This window comes from Amblyraja radiata, chromosome 1, assembly GCF_010909765.2.
Source record: "Amblyraja radiata isolate CabotCenter1 chromosome 1, sAmbRad1.1.pri, whole genome shotgun sequence".
Lineage (NCBI taxonomy): Eukaryota > Metazoa > Chordata > Chondrichthyes > Rajiformes > Rajidae > Amblyraja > Amblyraja radiata.
Window position 1 is genome coordinate 158,433,819 of NC_045956.1, and position 19,179 is coordinate 158,452,997.

Consider the following 19,179-nt stretch of genomic DNA (forward strand, 5'->3'; position numbering starts at 1 on the left):
ATAAAGACCTTCCCTAACCAGAAGCCGTGGATGAGCAGGGAGGTCAGACTCCTACTGAAGGCTCGCGATGCCGCTTTCAGATCTGGTGACGCTGAGGGATACAGCTCATCCAGGGCCAATCTGAAAATGGGAATTAGGAATGCCAAACTCAATCACAAACGGCGGATTGAGGAGCACTTCCAAAACAACTCTGACCCCAGGCGCATGTGGCAAGGAATCAAATCCCTTGCCGATTACCAGAAAGTTAACACCCCTCCCCCAGACAACGCCACCCTTCCTGACGAGCTAAACCATTTCTATGCTCGCTTTGACCAGGATAACAAAACCCCAGCCATCAAAGTTGCTCCACCCCCAAATGAACAACCCCTCAGTCTCTCCACCTCTGCTGTACAAGATGCACTGAGCAAGGTGAATGAGCGCAAAGCTGCTGGCCCTGATGGCATCCGTGGCCGGGTGCTTAGGGCATGTGCTGGACAACTATCCCCAGTCTTTACCGACATTTCCAATCTCTCACTGGCCCAGGGTGTTGTCCCCACTTGCCTCAAGACATCAACCATCGTGCCAGTGCCCAAACAGTCAGCCACAGGGAGCCTCAACGATTTCCGCCCAGTGGCACTCACCCCTGTCATTGCTAAGTGCTTTGAGCGGCTGATCTTGGCTCACCTCAAAGCCAGCCTCCCCCCCACACTGGACCCCCATCAGTTTGCCTACCGGGCCAACAGGTCTACAGAGGACGCCATATCGGCGGCCCTACACTCTGCCCTGACCCACCTGGACAACAACAACTCCTACATCAGGTTGCTGTTCATTGATTTCAGCTCCGTTTTTAACACTGTCATCCCCACCAACTTGATCACCAAACTCAGCGGGCTTGGCATCTCCACCTCCCTCTGCAACTGGACACTGGATTTCCTCACCAACAGACCACAGTCTGTTAGGGTCAACAACCTCACCTCCTCCACTATAACACTGAACACCGGCGTGCCACAGGGCTGTGTGCTCAGCCCTCTCCTCTACTCCCTCTTCACCCACGACTGCATCCCTAAGTACGGATCCAACGCCATCATTAAGTTTGCTGACGACACCACGGTGGTAGGACTGATCAGTGACAACGATGAGTCAGCCTACAGAGAGGAGGTCCAGCACCTGACAACCTGGTGTGCCAACAATAACCTCGTCCTCAACTCCTAGAAGACGAAGGAAATTATTGTCGACTTCAGGAAGGTCAGAGGGGGCAGACATACCCCCATCCATATAAACGGGACTGAGGTGGAGCGCGTCTCCAGCTACAAATTCCTCGGGGTACACATCTCGGAGGATTTGTCCTGGTCCCTCAACACCTCCAAGCTGATCAAAAAGGCACAGCAGCGCCTTTACTTCCTGAGGAGGCTCAAGAAAGCCCACCTGTCCCCCCAGATCCTGACCAACTTCTACCGCTGTACCATCAAGAGCATCCTGACCACCTGCTTCACGGTATGGTACAGCAGCTGCACTGTTGCGGACAGGAAGGCACTACAACGGGTGGTGAAAACCGCGCAGCACATCATCGGTGCCCCGCTCCCTGCCATGGATGCCCTCCACCGAAAACGGTGTCTGAAACAGGCTGGGAAGATCATTAAAGACCCCTCCCCCCCCAACCATGGACTGTTTGCCCTCCTCCCATCAGGGAGGCGGTACAGGAGTCTCAGGTCTCGTACCAGTAGGATGAGGAACAGCTTCTACAATTATACCGTCGCATTGCTGAACTCGGAGTCCCGCCGATAGATTCCTCCGATCCCTCCGTCCCCATTGTTTAATTATTCTGTATTTTTGGTTATTCTGTATCCTCTATTTTTTTTTAAATTTCTATATTGCACTACTACTACGGACTGACGCAAAACTGCATTTCGTTGTACCCATACTCAGTATTTGTGCAATGACATTAAAGTTGAATTGAATTGAATTGAATTGAGAGATCTGAGAAAAGTGTGTAAAGTTATGAGAAGTATAGTTAAGGTAGACAGTCAGAACCTTTTTTTTTCCCTGAATGGAAATGTCAAAGATTAGAGGGCACAGTTTCAAGGTGACAGGGGCTCAATTTAAAAGAGATGATTTTCATGATGGACTGGGCAGCTTTCTCAACTCAGCAATTTATTGCTGTAAACCAGTTGCCATACCCAGCCGCGATGCATCATTGCAGGGTGTTTTCTAAGATGTATTCAAGAGAGAGTTAGATATAGCTCTTGGGGCTAACAGAATCAAAGCATACGGGGAGAAAGCAGGAACGGGTACTGTTTTTGGATGATCAGCCATGATCATATTGAATGACGAAGCTGGCTCGAAGGGCCGAATAGCCTACACCTGCACCTACTTTCTCTGTTTCTATGTTATACTTTACAAACTAGTAAAAGTAATTGGAAACAACTTCATTGCAAAGCACTCAAAATCATACCCTTAAAGCAGCCATGAAATGCAACTTTTGAAATTAAGCCTTGGGCTATCCACAATAGAATCTAACATTGTGAAAGGAATAGGAAAATCAGCTACAAACTTTTGAGAAGGAAAAATCAAAGTGCAGGTACTAGCATAGATTGCAGGTTGGCTCGATGGCAGAAGACAAAGAGTCTTTTTATGGTTGGCTGCCAGTGACCAATGGTGTTCTGCAAGGGTCGGTGCGGGAGCCGTTACTCTTCATGTTGTATATTAATGATTTGAACTAGGGGATTGAAGGCTTTGTGGCAATGTTTGCGGATGATACGAAAATAAGTGGCGGGGCAGGTAGTGTAGAGAAAGCAAGAGAAATGGCAGATGGAATATAGTGTAGCAAAGTGTGGAGTTGTGCATTTTGTTAGTAGGAAGAAAAGCACAGACTATTTTCTAAATGGGGTGAAAATCCAGAAATCAGTAGCAAAGGGACTTGGGAGTGCTGGTGCAGGATTCCCAAAAAGTTAATCTGCAAGTCGAATCAGTAGTAAAGAAAGCAAAATCAATGTTAGCATTAATTTCAAGAGGGCTTGCATACAAAAACAGGGATGTAATGTTGAGGCTCTACAAGGCCACATTGGGAATATTGTGAGCAAATTTGGGCACCATATCTGAGGAAGGATGTGCTGGCCCTGGAGAGGGTCCAGAGAAGGTTTACAAGAATGATCCCCAGAATGAGTAGGTTAACCTATGATAAGCAGTTGTCGGCACTGGGCCTGTGCTCGCTGGAGTTTAGAAGAATGAGGGGAGACCTCATTGAAATGTACAGAATAGTGAAAGGCTTGGATAGAGCAGATGAGGCGAGGATGTTTCCACTACTGAGAGAGTCTCGGACTAGAGGTCACTGCCTCAGATTTAAAGGACGTTCTTTTAGGAAAGAGATGAGGACAAATTTATTTAGTCAGAGGGCGGTGCATCTGGAATTCTTTGCCACAGAAGGCTGTGGAGGCCAAGTTAGTGCATATTTTTTACGGCAGAGATAGATAGATTCCTGATTACTCCAGGTATCAGAGGTTATGGGGAGAAGGCAGAAGAATGGGGTTAGGAGGGAGAGTTAGATCAGCCATGATGATAGATTGAATGGTGGAGTAGACGTGATGGACCGAATGGCCTAATTCTAATTCTACTCCTATCCCTTGACCTGAAAATTGCCCATCCCAACTTGCACCTACAAACCCCAAAACAATCTCTTTGGATCCACTGATAAAAAAATTTATACCAAAAACAACAATCTTCAAGTATGAGCAATTATCACAAAATGGTTTGTCAAACATAACATTCCTTGTTTAAAAAATGCAAAATAACAGGTCACCCTATAAAAATAAATACAACATACAATTATATGAAAGTCAGCTTTAATATGCAACCTTCTATTGCCTCCCCCATATCCTGTTGATAACAAGAACAACTTTGCAAAGTAAAGTGTAATGATGGAGGTCAATGTATGCTACAGGATGACATGGTGTAAAATGAGATATAACATTCAAATTAGAGATATATGAAGTGATACACTTCAATAGGAATATAGGAATCAATGCAATACTGATTTTCAAACGTTTACATAGGCTGAGATAGCCTTAAGGGCCTGTCCCACTAACCGGACTTTTCAGCGACTGTCTTCGACCTTCAAGCTCGAGGGCATTCGCCTGAAAAACCTCGAGCTGGATCGACCGTCAGCAATGAAACCGCGAGCTGGGTTGACCGTCAACACACACACACACACACATCACAAATGCGGTGGCCAGGGAAATCAGGGGAGCGCTGTCTGAAATTCGCACCCGCGATGAACAGGAAGGTAAAAGACGGCTGGCACAGTTACGGTAAGTCCTTTAGAGTGCGCGGAGAGGGGAGGGGGGAGGGGGGAGAGAAGGGGAGAGAAGTTTAGCGGGCATTTAACATTACCGGTCGGTTTTCCTTGGTTCTGAAAACTCCAATGAGCCAATTAAAACGCCCGGTCAGCAAAGGAGATTGCCCATGGCTACCTTGACTGCCTAGCGACCCCACTCCACTGCACTACGAGTTCAAAAGAACCATGCCGACCAATTTTTACTCGCGGAAAAATTTTCAGCATGCTGAAAAATGTTTCCTCGACCAAACTGAGGCCGCGAGTATGCGGGTATTTGCCTCGAGCATGAAGGAGAGTTCCAGTGACCTCCTAGGACCACGTGTGTCGACCATGCTGCGAGTTTGAGTCAAGAGCAAACTCTTCTAAACTCGCAAATTAGGTCTCCACAGTGGGACAGGCCCTTAAGGAGGAACCCTTAAAAGATGGCAAGCTGTGACAAAATGACAAACATTGTTTCATAAACAGAATACAGAAACAAAAAGATTATGCTAAAATAATTCCTGGATCATTGCATCTCAGATGGATTACAATCCACAATTCCAAGCACCATACCACAATACAGGAATTGTCTTACTGGGATGAGAGAGTCAAGAGATGATCTAAAAGGATATTTTGTTACAGTGGATGGAAAAATCTCACCTGCCACTATCAAGTTAATAATTAAAAGTTGTTGAGATCCACATTGTTCTGGTGCAAATTGGAGTCATAACAAATTTTAACAGAGTGACAGGCAGATATTTGGGATGGGATGTCAACATGGATCCATAAGGGGTAAAGTTCTGACATATCGACTCTCATATACCACATGATTCCCAATCAAATTTAAGGCACAAGAATTGAGCTCAAGGTTGGTATTGAAATTGACAAATTTCATGAGTAACGTCAAAAGCAAAGATTCATGTGAGGACTGATTGAGTACTCGACAATGATCTAAGATTAGGTGGCTTTTGTTGCCAATTTACATTGAGAGTTAACATCAAACCAAATGTATACACTAAAGTTGAAAATGCAACATGGACGTACAAAAAACTCAGGGTGGTTACATTTAAATTTGCCAACTAATTAATCAAGCAGTAATTCAATCAAGTTAATATCCACTAAATTAAAAAAGGAGAATTTATGTGCTATCGTTCACAATCAGAAAACTCCAAAGCATTCCACAGGTTAAGGAGTTACTTTTAAGTGGTTGTTAATGCTGTAAATAAAACAAGAATATCTGCTGTCAGTGAGAGAACATTTGGAAAACAATGGCAGGAAGTGAAGATTTAACTGTTGGATTAAATTGCATTTATTTTAATGTGAGAGCATTGACTGGTAAGGCAGATCAACTCACAGCGTGGATAGGTACATGGGACTAGGGGGTCCTTTTTCATCAGTCAATAAAAGTAAGCGTGCAGGTACAGGAGGCAGTGAAAAAAGTGAATGGCATGTTGGCCTTCATAACAAGAGGAGTTGAGTATAGGAGCAAAGAGGTCCATCTACTTTTTTCAGGTCCCTAGCGAGACCACACCTGGAATATTTTGTGCAGTTTTGGTCCCCTAATTTGAGGAAGGATATTCTTGCTATTGAGGGAGTACAGCATAGGTTTACAAGGTTAATTTCCAGGATGGTGGGACTGTCATATGCTGAGAGAATGGAGCGGCTGGGCTTGTATACTCTGGAGTTTAGAAGGATGACAGGGAATCTTATCGAAACATATAAGATTATATAAGGGTTTGGACACTATAGGCAGGAAACATGTTCCCGTGTTGGGGGAGTCCAGAACCAGGGGCCACAGTTTAAGAATAAGGGGTATGCCATTTAGAACGGAGATGAGGAAACACTTTTTCACACAGAGTTGTGTGTCTGTGGAATTCTCTGCCTCAGAGGGTGGTGGAGGCCGGTTCTCTGGATACTTTCAAGAGAGAGCTAGATAGGGCTCTTAAAGATAGCGGAGTCAGGGAATATGGGGAGAAGGCAGGAACGGGGTACTGATTGGGGATGATCAGCCATGATCATGTTGAATGGCGGTGCTGGCTCGAAGTGCCGAATGGCCTACTGCTGCACCTATTGTCTATTGACAGCACGTTATAGCCGTTATGGAAACCTGGCTAAGAGAGGGACAAAACTGGCAGCTTAACGTTCCAGGGTACAGGTGCTACATGTGTGCTAGAGGTAGGGGTAAAAGAGGAGGGGGTGTTGCATTACTGATGAAGGAGAATGTCACGGTAGTAGTCTGAGATGACATTACTGATGGATCGTCCAGTGAGGCTATGTGAATGGAGCTGAGAAATAAAGAGGGAGTGATCACCTTGTTGGGAATGTAGTAGAGGCTCTCCAATAGTCAACAGGACTTAGAAGAGCAAAAATGCGAGGAGATTGCTGGCAGCCGAAGAACAATAAGGTGGTCATAGTAGAGGATTTTAATTATCCCAATATAACTTTCCCTGGGACTTTCATAGTACCAATGTTTAGGCCGGGTGGAATTTGTCAAATGTGTTCAGTAATGTTTCCTCGGGCAACGTATAGAAGGTCCTACACGGGAGAGGGAAAGTTTAATCTACTGTTCAGAAATTGGGAAGAGCAAGTGACTGCAGTGTCTGTATGCCTTTTGTGACCAGCGACTACTCTTCTATTAATTTTAAAATAGTTATGGATAAAGACAGGGCAGGCCCATGTTAAAATTCTAAATTAGGACAAGGCCAACTTTGCTCAAGAGAGGAACTTGCTCAAATTGATTGGAGTAGGTTGTTTACTCAGGAACATCTGGTAAGTTGACACAATAAGCTGGAGTAACTCAGCGGGTCAGATACTTTTCTGGAGAAAAGGAATAGGTGGTGTTTCGGAGGTGCTGAATGTCCTAAGGCATATGAAGGTAAATAAATCTTCTGGGCCTGATCAGGACACTGAGTCTAGAGAGAATCTGAAGATATTACAGGCACTCTGGATGAGATATACAGCTGAGCGAGGGATGGATAATGTGTCTATATTTAAGGTTTGCAAGGACAAACCTGGGATCTACAGACCAGTGAGCCTAACACGTGTGGTCGGCACATTACTGGAGAGTATTCTGAGGAATAAGATATATATGCATTTGAATACACATGGGCTGATTAGGAAATCAGCAAGGTTATGTGCATGGAAAATCATCTTAAGAATCTGATTTGAGTATTTGAAGAGGTAACCAAAAATGTTGATGAGGGCAAAGCCACAGATGTTGTCCATATGAACTTCAACAAGGCATTTAATGAGGCTGCTCTGAAAGGTTAGATTGCGTGCGATCCAGTGAGAGCTAGCCGACTAGATAGAGAATTGGCTTCATGGAAGGAAGCAGAGAGTAATGGTGGATATTTGTTTTTCAGACTGGTGGCACCTGAGGGACATTTATTTCTCACAGAGGGTGTAGGTAAAAAGAAAGAGCAGCCAGAGGAGGTTCTTGAAGCAGGTACTACAAAAAAAATTAAAAGGCACGTGGACAGGTACATAGATTGAAATGGATATATGCCTAACATTGACAGGTGGAACTAGTGTACTCCAGCATTTTGAGTCTTTATTTTTGTAAACCAGACAGTTTTTTGCAGTTCCTTGTCTGAAGGGTCTCTACCTGAAACGTCACCCATTCCTCTATCCAGAGATGCTGTCTGCCCCGCTGAGTTACTCCAGCTTTTTGTGTCTATCCTTGTTTCTACAAACTATTATTGCCATATAGTTGGGGGGGTAAACTCTTCGCTGTGAAGAAACTTATTTCCATATAAATTCGGAGATCTTAATGTAACCAACCAAACCCCCGGATTTCTCAGCAGTACCTGGAGCGAGAAATTGACAAGCGAAAAGGAAATGTCAAGTGTGTGATTTGTTAGAGATCAGATTCCGCGTGTGAGGGTGAGGGTGAGAGGGAGAGGGAGAGGGAAAGGGAGAGGTAGAGTGGGGACAGGAAACCCACCCACTCCGGGCTCGTGTTTACGATGCCGAACCATCCCCCTCTTCTAAAGAACCGAAAGGCGCGTTGAAGAACGAATGTATTTTTTTTTTTTAAGAAACCTCAATACTAAACCATCGTTTCGGTCAATGCCCACAGACATGAAAAAGGAGAAAAGCCCAGCGCTAAACTTGCGGGTTTGGCGATGAAGTGACACGAGGCCTATTCGGGGCCTCGGGACCCCCGCCCGCCCGCCCGCCTCCCTCCCTCCCTCCCCGGAGCCGCAGGGAAAGTTTCCCGGCCTCGCTTACCGCTACTTTCTCGCGGATGGGAGGAAGCCGTTCTCCGATTATTATAATAATAATTATTTTGCCGAGGCCCCAGAACCTCCAGCCCGCATCGGAGCTCAGGCCTGCGATGGGAACTCGCATTTAAATCGCTCCTTCTGCTCCCGTTTGTGTTGAGGACACAACATGGCGGCGGCGGCAGCGGTGGCGGCGGGTGGGCGGCGCGCATGCGCTCTGTGCTACGCTGCGCTGCGCTGCAGTGTGTATGTATATTGTGGCAGAGGCGAGCAAAGGGGGAACTGCAGATGCTGCCCTACACCGATCATGCACACACAAAAACGCTGAACTAGCTCAGCGGGACAGGCAGCAGCAGCAGCTCTGGCGAGAAGGAATGGGGGAAACCCAGATGTTGCAGATGCATTCCTCAGTCTTCAGAAGAGGATTCTGCTGCTGCTGCTGCTGATTGGAGACGCCACGCAATGCTGTCATGCCCTAACTTGCCCTAACTGAGGCAGATAATTCCACAAATTCACAACACTCTGGGTGAAAAGGTTTTTCCTCATCTCAGTTCTAAATGGCTTACCCTGTATTCTTAAACTGTCGCCCTTGGTTCTGGACTCCTCCAACATCGGGAACATGTTTCCTGCATCTAGCATGTCCAATCCCTTAATAAATTTATGTTTATATAAGATCCCCTCTTACCCTTCTAAATTCCAGTGGATACAAGCCCAGTCGTTCCATTCTTTCATCATATGACATTTCTGCCACCCCGGGAATTGAACCTCGTGAATCTACGTTGCACTCCAACAATAGCAAGAATGTCCTTCCTCAAATTAGGAGACCAAGACTGCACACAATACTCCAGGTGTGGTCTCACCTGGGCCCTGTACAACTGCAGAAGGACCTCTTTGCTCCTATACTCAAATCCTATCATTATGAAAGCCAACATGCCATTAGTTTTCTTCACTGCCTGCTGTTTCTTGCATGCTTACTTTTAGTAACTGATGTACAATTACACCCAGGTCTCGATGCACTTCCCCTTTTCCTAATCTGACACCATACAGAAGAAGGATCTCGACCCGAAAGGTCACCCATTCCTTTGCTCCAGAGATGCTGCCTGACCCCTTAGTTACTCCAGCATTTTGTGACCACCTGCCATTCAGATGATAATCATCATCTTGTTCTTGCCACTAAAGTGGATAACCTCACATTTATCCACATTATGCTGCATCTGCCATGCATCTTCCCACTCGCCCAACCTATCCAGGTCACCCTGCATGCTCATAGCATGCTCTTCACAGTTCATACTGCCATCGCGATTCTCTTAAATATTAGGATCTGTAGAAGCGTTCAGGCCAAAACCCCCCATCAGTCTGAAGAAGGGTTTCTGAAACGTTGCCTATTTCCTTAGCTCCATAGATGCTGCTGCACCCACTGAGTTTCTCCAGCATTTTTGTGTACCTTTTATCTCCTGTTCTGTAATATGTTTACATATTCTGTTGTGTTGCAGCAAGCAAGAATTTCATTGTCCTATCTGGGACACATGACAATAAACTCTCTTGACTTGATCACACGTTTCTCTGTGTATCAGTATATCAATACAAATCACCAGAATATTCCATTAACTTTAATGAAAGTATTTATTCTTCTGCAAAAACTGCCAGAAACTGATCAGGTCGAATGGCCTTATTTATTTTCGGTGATGGAAAATATGCAGCTAGGGGAGAAATTCTGTACATGGATAAAACTGTTATATACAAATCCCACGGCTAGAATATTTACAAACCAAAGGTTGTCACCTAAATTTAGCCTATCTAGAGGTTGTAGACAAGGATGCCCATTATCTCCATTATTATTTGCGCTTGCTATTGAGCCACTGGCAGAAAGAGTTAGGGGGCATCCGGAAATACATGGGTATAACACAAAGGACACAGTGAATAAAATTTCTCTATACGCAGATGATGTATTAATTTACATTACAAAACCAGAAATTAGTATTCCAAACTTATTAAAGCTAATAACCCAATTTGGTTCACTTTCAGGATACAGAATAAATTGGAATAAAAGTGAAATTATGCCAATAAGGGAACATAACAAACAGATAATACAACAATTTCCATTTAAAATAGTAAATGAAAAATTTAAATATCTAGGTATTTATGTAACTAAGATATATACATCATTATTTAAAGCAAATTTCCCCCCATTACTGAACAAACTACATAAGAATATTCAATACTGGAAAACACTTCCTATCTCAATGGTAGGCAAAATCAATGCCATAAAAATGATTTTTTTACCGCAAATATTATATCTTTTTCAGACAATTCCGATATATCTGGCTAAAAACTTTTTTTAAAAATTGGACTCTATTGTTAATGATTTTATCTGGGATTATAAGAATCATAGGATAAACAAAAGACACTTGTGTAAATCAAAAATAAATGGAGGCTTGGTTTTACCCAATTTTTTGTTTTATTTCTGGGCAGTTAACATTAAAAATATGAATTTCTGGTTGGAAGAAATAGATCATCAACCAGACTGGTTAAAAATGGAAAAGGAAGATTGTTTACCTTTTGATATCGGTTCGATATTATTTGCTACGTCTAAATTAAACAAAAAAATTTATAGGGAAAACCCTATAATATTTAGTGCTATACGAATTTGGAAACAATTAAAAAAGACATTAAAATTAGATAATTTATCACTTTTTCTTCCAATTGTGAATAATCCTTTGTTTAAGCCTTCATGGTTGGACGGGGGTTTTACACAATGGAAGAATTATGGAATTAAAAATATGGGACAACTTTACAAGGAAGGCACTTTTCTGACATTTCAGGAATTGCAACAGACTTATGGACTTTGAGGAAATGATTATTTCAGATATCTTCAACTTAGAGATTATGTAAAATCGAACTCCCAAAATTTTCGAATTAGAAATTCAGAAATTCTTGATGAATGTTGGAACAAACATCCTAATACAGAAAAATTAATATCTTATATATATAATATCTTATTAGACAGTGACATTCCTTCGACGGACTTACACAGACAAACATGGGAAAAAGAATTAAATCAAGTAATAACGAAAGATACTTGGGAAGAAAGTTTGCAACACATACATCAGTGTTCACTAAACGCCAGACATTCTCTAATACAATTTAAAGTAATACATAGGTTACATTATTCAAAAACAAAACTACATAAAATTTTTCAACATATCTCACCTATATGTGATAAATGTCAACATTTAGAAGCTACATTATCTCATATGTTTGCAAACTGTATAAAAATTAAAAAATTCTGGGTAAATATTTTTAGTATAATATCTAAAGTAACCAGCACACAATTGGACCCAGATCCAAAATTAATAATACTCGGAATATTAGAATTAAATCAAACACTTAGAACAACACAAAGAAACTTTATTGATTATAGTTTAATAACAGGAAAAAAATTAATTCTAAAATTTTGGAAAGGCCCTACGGCCCCCACAATCAAAATGTGGATTATAGGAATGACGGAGACCTTAAAAGTGGAAAGAATCAGATTTTCCCTGTTGGACAAACAGGAATTATTCGTTGGAACATGGTCTCCTTTTATTGATTACTTAAAGGGTCAGAATGGTTCAGCACAGGAACCTGACTAGCACGCGGGCTAAAGAATGGATGAAATACTATACTCTGAAATGTACGAATATATCTCGAATGAAGTCTTTTTTATTTTAATAAATTTTTCCATTCTTCTTTAACTATCTTTTTCTTTTTTTTTTTTTTTTTTTTTTTTTTTTTTCTTCTCTTTCTTTTCTTTCTTTACTTCATCTATCTCTTTAGTTCTATCTAGTTTAAAAAAAAAAAAAAAGGCAAAAAGTATTGGAGACAATGTAATAATAATTGACAATATTATCAATTTAAAAATGTAAGACTGTAATGATGTAATTAGGTTATGTACCTATCTCCAATAAAAAATATTTTCAAAAAAAAAAAAAAAACTGCCAGAAAGACAGAGACAGCACAAATACTGTTTCACGACCAACTTTCCAAGTTAAACTTCTCCAACCCAGAAATAGCAGCATACAAAAGTAGTAAAACAACTTTTAAAATGTTCCAATAGCTTTAAAAATCTTGACCTTTAGTCCATTTTTTATTCCAGTTATACCATTAAATACAAGTTACCTAATTGTTTCTTAATTGATTCCATCATTGGCACTGATCAGACTGGCCAAGCAAAGCATTTGAGCTGAAAATTCAAGGGAAAATGATTAGCAAATGAGAAAACTGGGAAGAGGCCCTGCTCCAGCTAAGCCATGTGGTACGGGCGTCAATCAACTAATGTTTATTTAAGTCAGGCAAATGTTTTAACAGGCCTGTAAACACAATGCACATAGATAATATATAATAACCAAAAATCCAACAAATTAAAACTACAAACTACAAAACACAAAATACTGTAGTAACTCAGCGGGACAGGCAGCATCTCTGGAGAGAAAGAATGGGTGACATTTCGGGTCAAGATCCTTCTTCAGACGTTCGTTGGATAGTCCATGGAAGTTCATAGTTGACATTAGCCTCGTGCAGTGTTCAAGAACCTGATGGTTGTTGAGAAGAGGTTACTAGTGAACCTGATGGTCATGTTTTCAGACTCCTTTTCCTTCTTCCTGATGGCAGGGGTGAGATGAGAACGTGGCCAGGGTGGTGTGAGTCTTTGATATTAGCTGCCATTTGAAAGCAGCAACTCCTGTAGATCACTTTGATGAAGGGGAGGTCAGTACACTTAATGGACTGCACAGCATGGACCACTCTCTCTAATCTCCTTCATTTCTGGGAACCCAGTTAATCAAACCAGTTAACATGCTTTCTATCACAGAAACATAGAAAAAAAGGTGTAGGAGTAGGCCATTCGGCCCTTCGAGCCATTCGATATGATCATGGCTGATCATCTAAAATCAGTGCCCCGTGCCTGCTTTTTCTCCACATCCCTTGATTCCTTTAGCCCTTAGAGCTAAATCTAACTCTCTCTTGAGATCATACATCAGTAGAGGTTCAAGTGAGTTTTCCCATCGATGAAAAATAAAAGAGTTATTAGTGGTTAAACAATGTTGCGATTCTCTCTCCTGAACGCCACGCCCCTTCTAGAGGGGCTATAAAAACCGGAAGCGTTGAGTGCCTCAGTCAGTCTCTGCAAGATGGGGGAAGTGAGAGGGTCATGTCTCTCAGTCTGAGCTGTGAATAACATGGCACACATGTCTACTAAACTGTGAGTGTGGTTTTACTGACCTTGAGTGCCCTTAATCTGGTTTGAAATCTGATTTGGAGCTGTGGAATTGTGGAGCTGTGGAGCTGCGGACCTACCTCCGTGGAGCTGTGGAGCTGCGGAGCTGAGGACCTACCTCCGTGGAGCTGGCCAGCTTCGGAGCGTGGAGAGCTGCGGTGGCGCGCTGCTGCGACCCGACTCCGGTGGATGGTGACACCGGGAGCTCGCGGGTCCCCGGTGGGAGACTGCTTCGCGGGGCACCGGCAACGGCGACTTCTCCCGCCCGAATTGCGGGGTTGAGAGTGACCTGGAGCGGGGCCTTACAATGCCCGGCGCGGCTTTAATTTGCCGTGGACATGCTAGCGCCCGCCGGGGGCTCCAACACCAAGACCCGGGGCAGGGCCTTACATCGCCCGGCGTGGCTTTGAGTGACTTGCTAGCGCCCGCCGGGGGCTTTGACCTCGACTTCGGAAAAGGAATGGAGAGCAGGGGAGAGACAAGACTTTGCCTTCCATCACAGTGAGGAGGAGACTCACTGTGATGGATGTTTGTGTAAATTGTGTTGGTGTGTGTCTTGGTTCTTTTCTTGTATGGCTGCAGAAACCAAATTTCGTTTGAACCTCATGTGAGGTTCAAATGACAAATAAAAGGTATTGCATTGTATTATATTGAAATGAAGCACAGCAAAAGGTTGCTGCTGGTGGTGGTGGTTGTTTTGAAACTAAGCACAGCAAATGGTTGCTGGTGGTGGTTGGTATGAAATAAAGCACGATTAAAAGTCTAAACTTGACAACTTCCTGTTTGCACTGTATATTGATTGTAGATAAAATATTACCACTTACTTTTTGGCCATCTTACTCAGTCCCCATCCGCTCATCAGGTGCAGAGGATTCTTCCCATCAATGAAAAATAAAAGTGTTATTAGTGTTTAAAATATGTTGAGAATCTCTCTCCTGTCAATCACACCATGAAGGCCACGCCCCTTCCAGTGGGTGGGGGAGTGATTATAAAACCCAGAAGTGTGGGTGTGGCTCAGTCTCTGCAAGATGGGGGAGGGAGAGGTCACAACTTTGTCTGAGCTGTGAATCAACTGAACACACTGAATGTCTACTGAACTGTGAGTGTGGTGTTTTGTGTGGGTTTATGGTGGTTTCACCCTGTTTGAAATGGTATGAAACTGCACTTGAATTTGGTGGCCTTGCACCCTGCTTGAAGTGGTAGGAAACTGCACTTGAATTTGGTGCCCTTGCACCCTGCTTGAAATGGTAGGAAACTGCATTTGAATTTGGTGGCCTTGCACCCGGCTTGAAATGGAATTTCAAGAAATAGCCATGAGTCAACTGCCAGCCCACCAGCCGTGAGTGAGCTGCCAGCACATCAGGCTTGAATGACTGAGCTGCCAGCACATGAGGCTTGAGTGACTGAGCTGCCACCCCAGGAATCCATTTGGCCCACAATGTTCATACTAGCCCTCTGGAAGCCAGTGCCTTCAGCCCACAACACCCATACTAATGCTCCAGAAATCCCCCCCCTCGGCCACCAATATTGGAATTGGTGGAGAAGTGGAATATTGCGTTGGGGGACCAGCCCTCCCGTGTGAACGTGTGAACATGGGACCCAACGGGTCCCACTTAGTCAAGTCTCTTCCATATTCTTAGGAAGTAAAGGTGTTGATGGCCTTTCTTTGTGATTACATCAATGTGCTGAAAATAGGACAGATCTTCAGAGATAAGGCTATCCTTCTATCCAGGAAGATATTGATTCTCTCCACTGCCAACCTGTCAATGAAGACAGATTTGTGGATCCTCACCTTTCCCCTTCCAAAGTCAACAATCAGCTCCAAGGAGCTGACGTTGAGAGCAACATTGTAATTCTGGAAGCATTCAATCAGACCTTCTATACTCTGACTCATCATTACCAATATTCATCCAACAACAATGGTACTGTGTGGATTTATGGTGGTTTCAAATGGTATGAATGGTATGCCAGAGAATTTAAAGACAACGTTGGAATTGTGTCTGGCTACACAGTTGTGATTCGACCAGGGGCTATGCACACAACCCTGATGTGTTCCTGTGCTGATCTTTATTAAGGAAGAAGTATGTTGCCAATTGATACTGATTGTGGTCTGTGATGAGAAAATCGAGGGTCCATTTGCATAGAGATCCGCAGAGACCCAGCTCCGTAAATTTGATAGGTTGGAGGGGATGATGGTGTTGAATGTAGAGTTGGAATCAATGAACAACAGTCTCTTATACATAGAAAAGTACAGCACAGGAACAGGAACGTCAACCCATAATGTTGACATAATGTTGACCCTAATTTGAGGAAGGACATTCTTGCTATTGAGGGAGTGCAACGTAGGTTTACATGGTTGATTCCCTTGATGGCGGGACTGTCATATGCTGAGAGAATGGAGCAGCTGGGCTTGTACACTCTGGAGTTTAGAAGGATGAGAGGGTATCTCATTGAAACATATAAGATTGTTAAGGGTTTGGACACGCTAGAGGCAGGAACGTTCCCGATGTTGGGGGAGTCCAGAACCAGGCGCCACAGTTTAAGAATAAGGCTCTTAAAAATAGCAATCAGTGGATATGGGGAGAAGGCAGGAACGGGGTACTGATTGGGGATGATCAGCCATGATCACATTGAATGGCGGTGTGAATATAAATCTTGAATCAGCACTGTAAAATGGTTATGTGAAGGGAAAATGGAGGTCAGGTGAACTGGGTTGAAACTTAAAATGTCTGCTCACCAAAGTTGCTGACTATGTGGCTGCAGGCCTCAGGAAGTTGTGATCCTGAGAAATACACATTATCCTGCTGATGCTGCATATTCGCAACTTTGATCTTCCCCGCACTCGTCTGATTGAGGTGGCTGAGTTTCAGAAGGCTGAAGAATATGTAACCCACTGGCTCCCGAATGTCTGAGAAATGTCCCTGTCTTAGCTCTAGTATTGTTCCACTTATTAACATCTCCCATTGTGTACTCCCTGTCTTAGCTCTAGTATTGTTCCACTAATTAACATCTCCCATTGTGTATGTGCCTGTTATCATGACCATTGAACATCTCCCATTGTGTATGTGCCTGTTATCATGACCATTGTACATCTCCCATTCGTGTATGTGCCTGTTATCATGACCATTGTACCTCTCCCATTGTGTACAGGTCTGTCGATTGTTTGGGTAATGTGGGAGGGGGGCTAAACGGTGGCATTAATGTATATAAAGCATTGCAATTAAGGGCAGTCAGCTAGACTCTTTGCTAGGTTGTAACCTGTGTGAAGACTCCTGCTCAATAAACGTACGTTTAAAGCAACCCCGGTGCCTGGTCGATTATTGTCGAAACAACCGATGTGAGAGAAAAAACGTGAATCAACATTTGGTGGCAGCGGTGGGATGTCAACCAGCGACTGATCGAGCCGGCGAGTGAATCCACTGGGCGACGGGATCGATGTGAAGGAGGTACCGCCAAGTGAGTAGATTTAGTTAAATCTCCTCTTGGTCCTTCCTCGTATCCCGGCGTAGCAGGGTAATTCGCTGACTTGCGTCAGTTGGTGGGACGACATCCGAACGTTCCGGTTGTGGGCACTGGGATAGGGCCGTCTCGAGGATTATCCTAGTCTGATCGAGCGGATAAAACACCCCGTAGAGGGGGACCGTAGACGGTATATAAGAGGAGTGCACTGTGTATAGGAAGTTAACTAGTATTGAGATGTTAACTGAGACCAAGGTACCCCCATATCTCACCGAAAGTCCACTTCAAAGTGACTGAGTGAGATACGGTGGAACCAAGGACTCTAGGTTAACCCTGAAAGAGTTAACAAGTATTGAGTGTTAACCGAGACCAAGGTACTCCCATATCTCACAGAAAGTCCGCTTTAAAGTGGCCGAGTGAGATACGGTGGAACCAAGGACTCTAGGTTAACCCTGAAATTTTGGTTGGGATATTTGCTGTGACCGTCTCGAGGATTATCCTAGTCTGATCGAGCGGATAAAAGGCCCCCGTAGAGGGGGACCGTAGACGGTATATAAGAGGAGTGCACTGTGTATAGGAAGTTAACTGGTATTGAGACGTTAACCGAGACCAAGGTACCTCCGTATCTCACTGAAAGTCCGCCTTAGACTGGTTGTTAAGAGAGGAAATCCTCCACGCGAAGGTCAGGAATTGAAGTGACCAAGTGAGATACGGCGGAACCAAGGACTCTAGGTTAACCCTGAAAGAGTTAACAAGTATTGAGTGTTAGCCGAGACCAAGGTACCCCGTACCTCACAGAAAGTCCGCTTTAAAGTGGCCGAGTGAGATACGGCGGAACCAAGGACTCACGGTTAACCCTGAATTGTTGGTGTGTAATAGCATAAGTGTATATTGAATCGTCGGATTAAAAAGTATTGAGTGTTAACCGAGACCAAGGTACCTCCGTATCTCACAGAAAGTCCGCCTTAGACTGGTTGTTAAGAGAGGAAATCCTCCACGCGAAGGTCAGGAATTGAAGTGACCGAGTGAGATACGGCAGAACCAAGGACTCGCGGTTAACCCTGAAATATTGTGTGTGATATTATAAGTTTAAAAATGGGTAATGGTATGGACACCAGTGGTCACCCAGACCGGCCATTACATCAGCTATGTTTCTTGCATCCAGAAATGGAGGAGACCTTTAGGCGTATGTCGGGAGGACTCATTCATAAACTGGGGAAGGATGAATGGCCTGAAGGGGGTTCCAATGATATGGGTGTGTTGTCAAGGGCTCAAAGTGTGATATGGAAAACGGATAGAAAAAATATATATAAAAAGGCCATTCAGTTGTGGATCGATCATTGTAACAAAGAAAAGGCACGGTCTTTAACGGCCAGTTGGCAGAATAATGCCTTGAAACTAGGAATACCCCTGACCGAGGGGGGTCAGGAGAAGTCAGTGACAGTATTAAAACAAGAATGCAGGCATGCAAAGGAAAGTAAGGATCGTCAGCAGAGAGAGAGACAAAATAAGGCCAAGGTAGATAAAGACTTACGTAAGTCGGTGGCTGGCATAGATTTGGGAGGTGACGACGAGGAGGAGGTAGAGGATTATCCTTGGGGAGTCCGTGGAGCACCCCCGTTGAACCAGCCTGCCCCCGTTGCCAGTCCTGTGTCCGCAAATGTGCGGCTCACACGACAGGAGATTCCCCGGTCCAAATCGGTAACAGGTTGGCTGACGAAGCGGCTAAGTGTGCTTCACGCGATAGATTTAAAGTGGTGGGTAGTATGATGAGGCAGGTGAAAAGCCTTTATATGGGCTCGTCTGAATCTGAGAAACCTATGCCAACCATAAATGATGTATTGCTCTTACAGGGGGACGCCTCTGCTAATGTTATAATGGAATGGGAGCAGCTGGGCTGTCGGAAGGCTGACTCTGGACTGTGGCTCACGCCGGCCGGACAGACCTGTATGACA

At 43.9% G+C, this 19,179-nt stretch overlaps 1 protein-coding gene and 1 long non-coding RNA gene across 3 annotated transcripts in view; one reads left to right on the forward strand and one right to left on the reverse strand.

Annotated features, from left to right (window-relative positions):
• The window catches only part of smad4 (SMAD family member 4), an 87,405-nt gene extending 78,675 nt beyond the window's left edge, over window positions 1–8,730 (reverse strand). The window contains exon 1 of one of the 2 annotated variants that reach the window (XM_033033488.1): window positions 8,519–8,730. Coding sequence is in view for 1 of the 2 variants with exons in the window: in XM_033033496.1 (XP_032889387.1) it covers window positions 8,519–8,638 (120 nt within the window). In the remaining variant the exon portion in view is untranslated. The remainder of the gene's footprint in view (window positions 1–8,518) is intronic. The other variant, XM_033033496.1, reaches the window with a different exon arrangement.
• Window positions 8,731–17,513: 8,783 nt separating this feature from the next.
• Window positions 17,514–18,282, forward strand: LOC116980886. The gene is made up of 3 exons (XR_004414086.1): window positions 17,514–17,669; window positions 17,957–18,004; window positions 18,161–18,282. It is a non-coding gene; the product is annotated as an uncharacterized LOC116980886 (long non-coding RNA).
• Window positions 18,283–19,179: the final 897 nt, after the last annotated feature.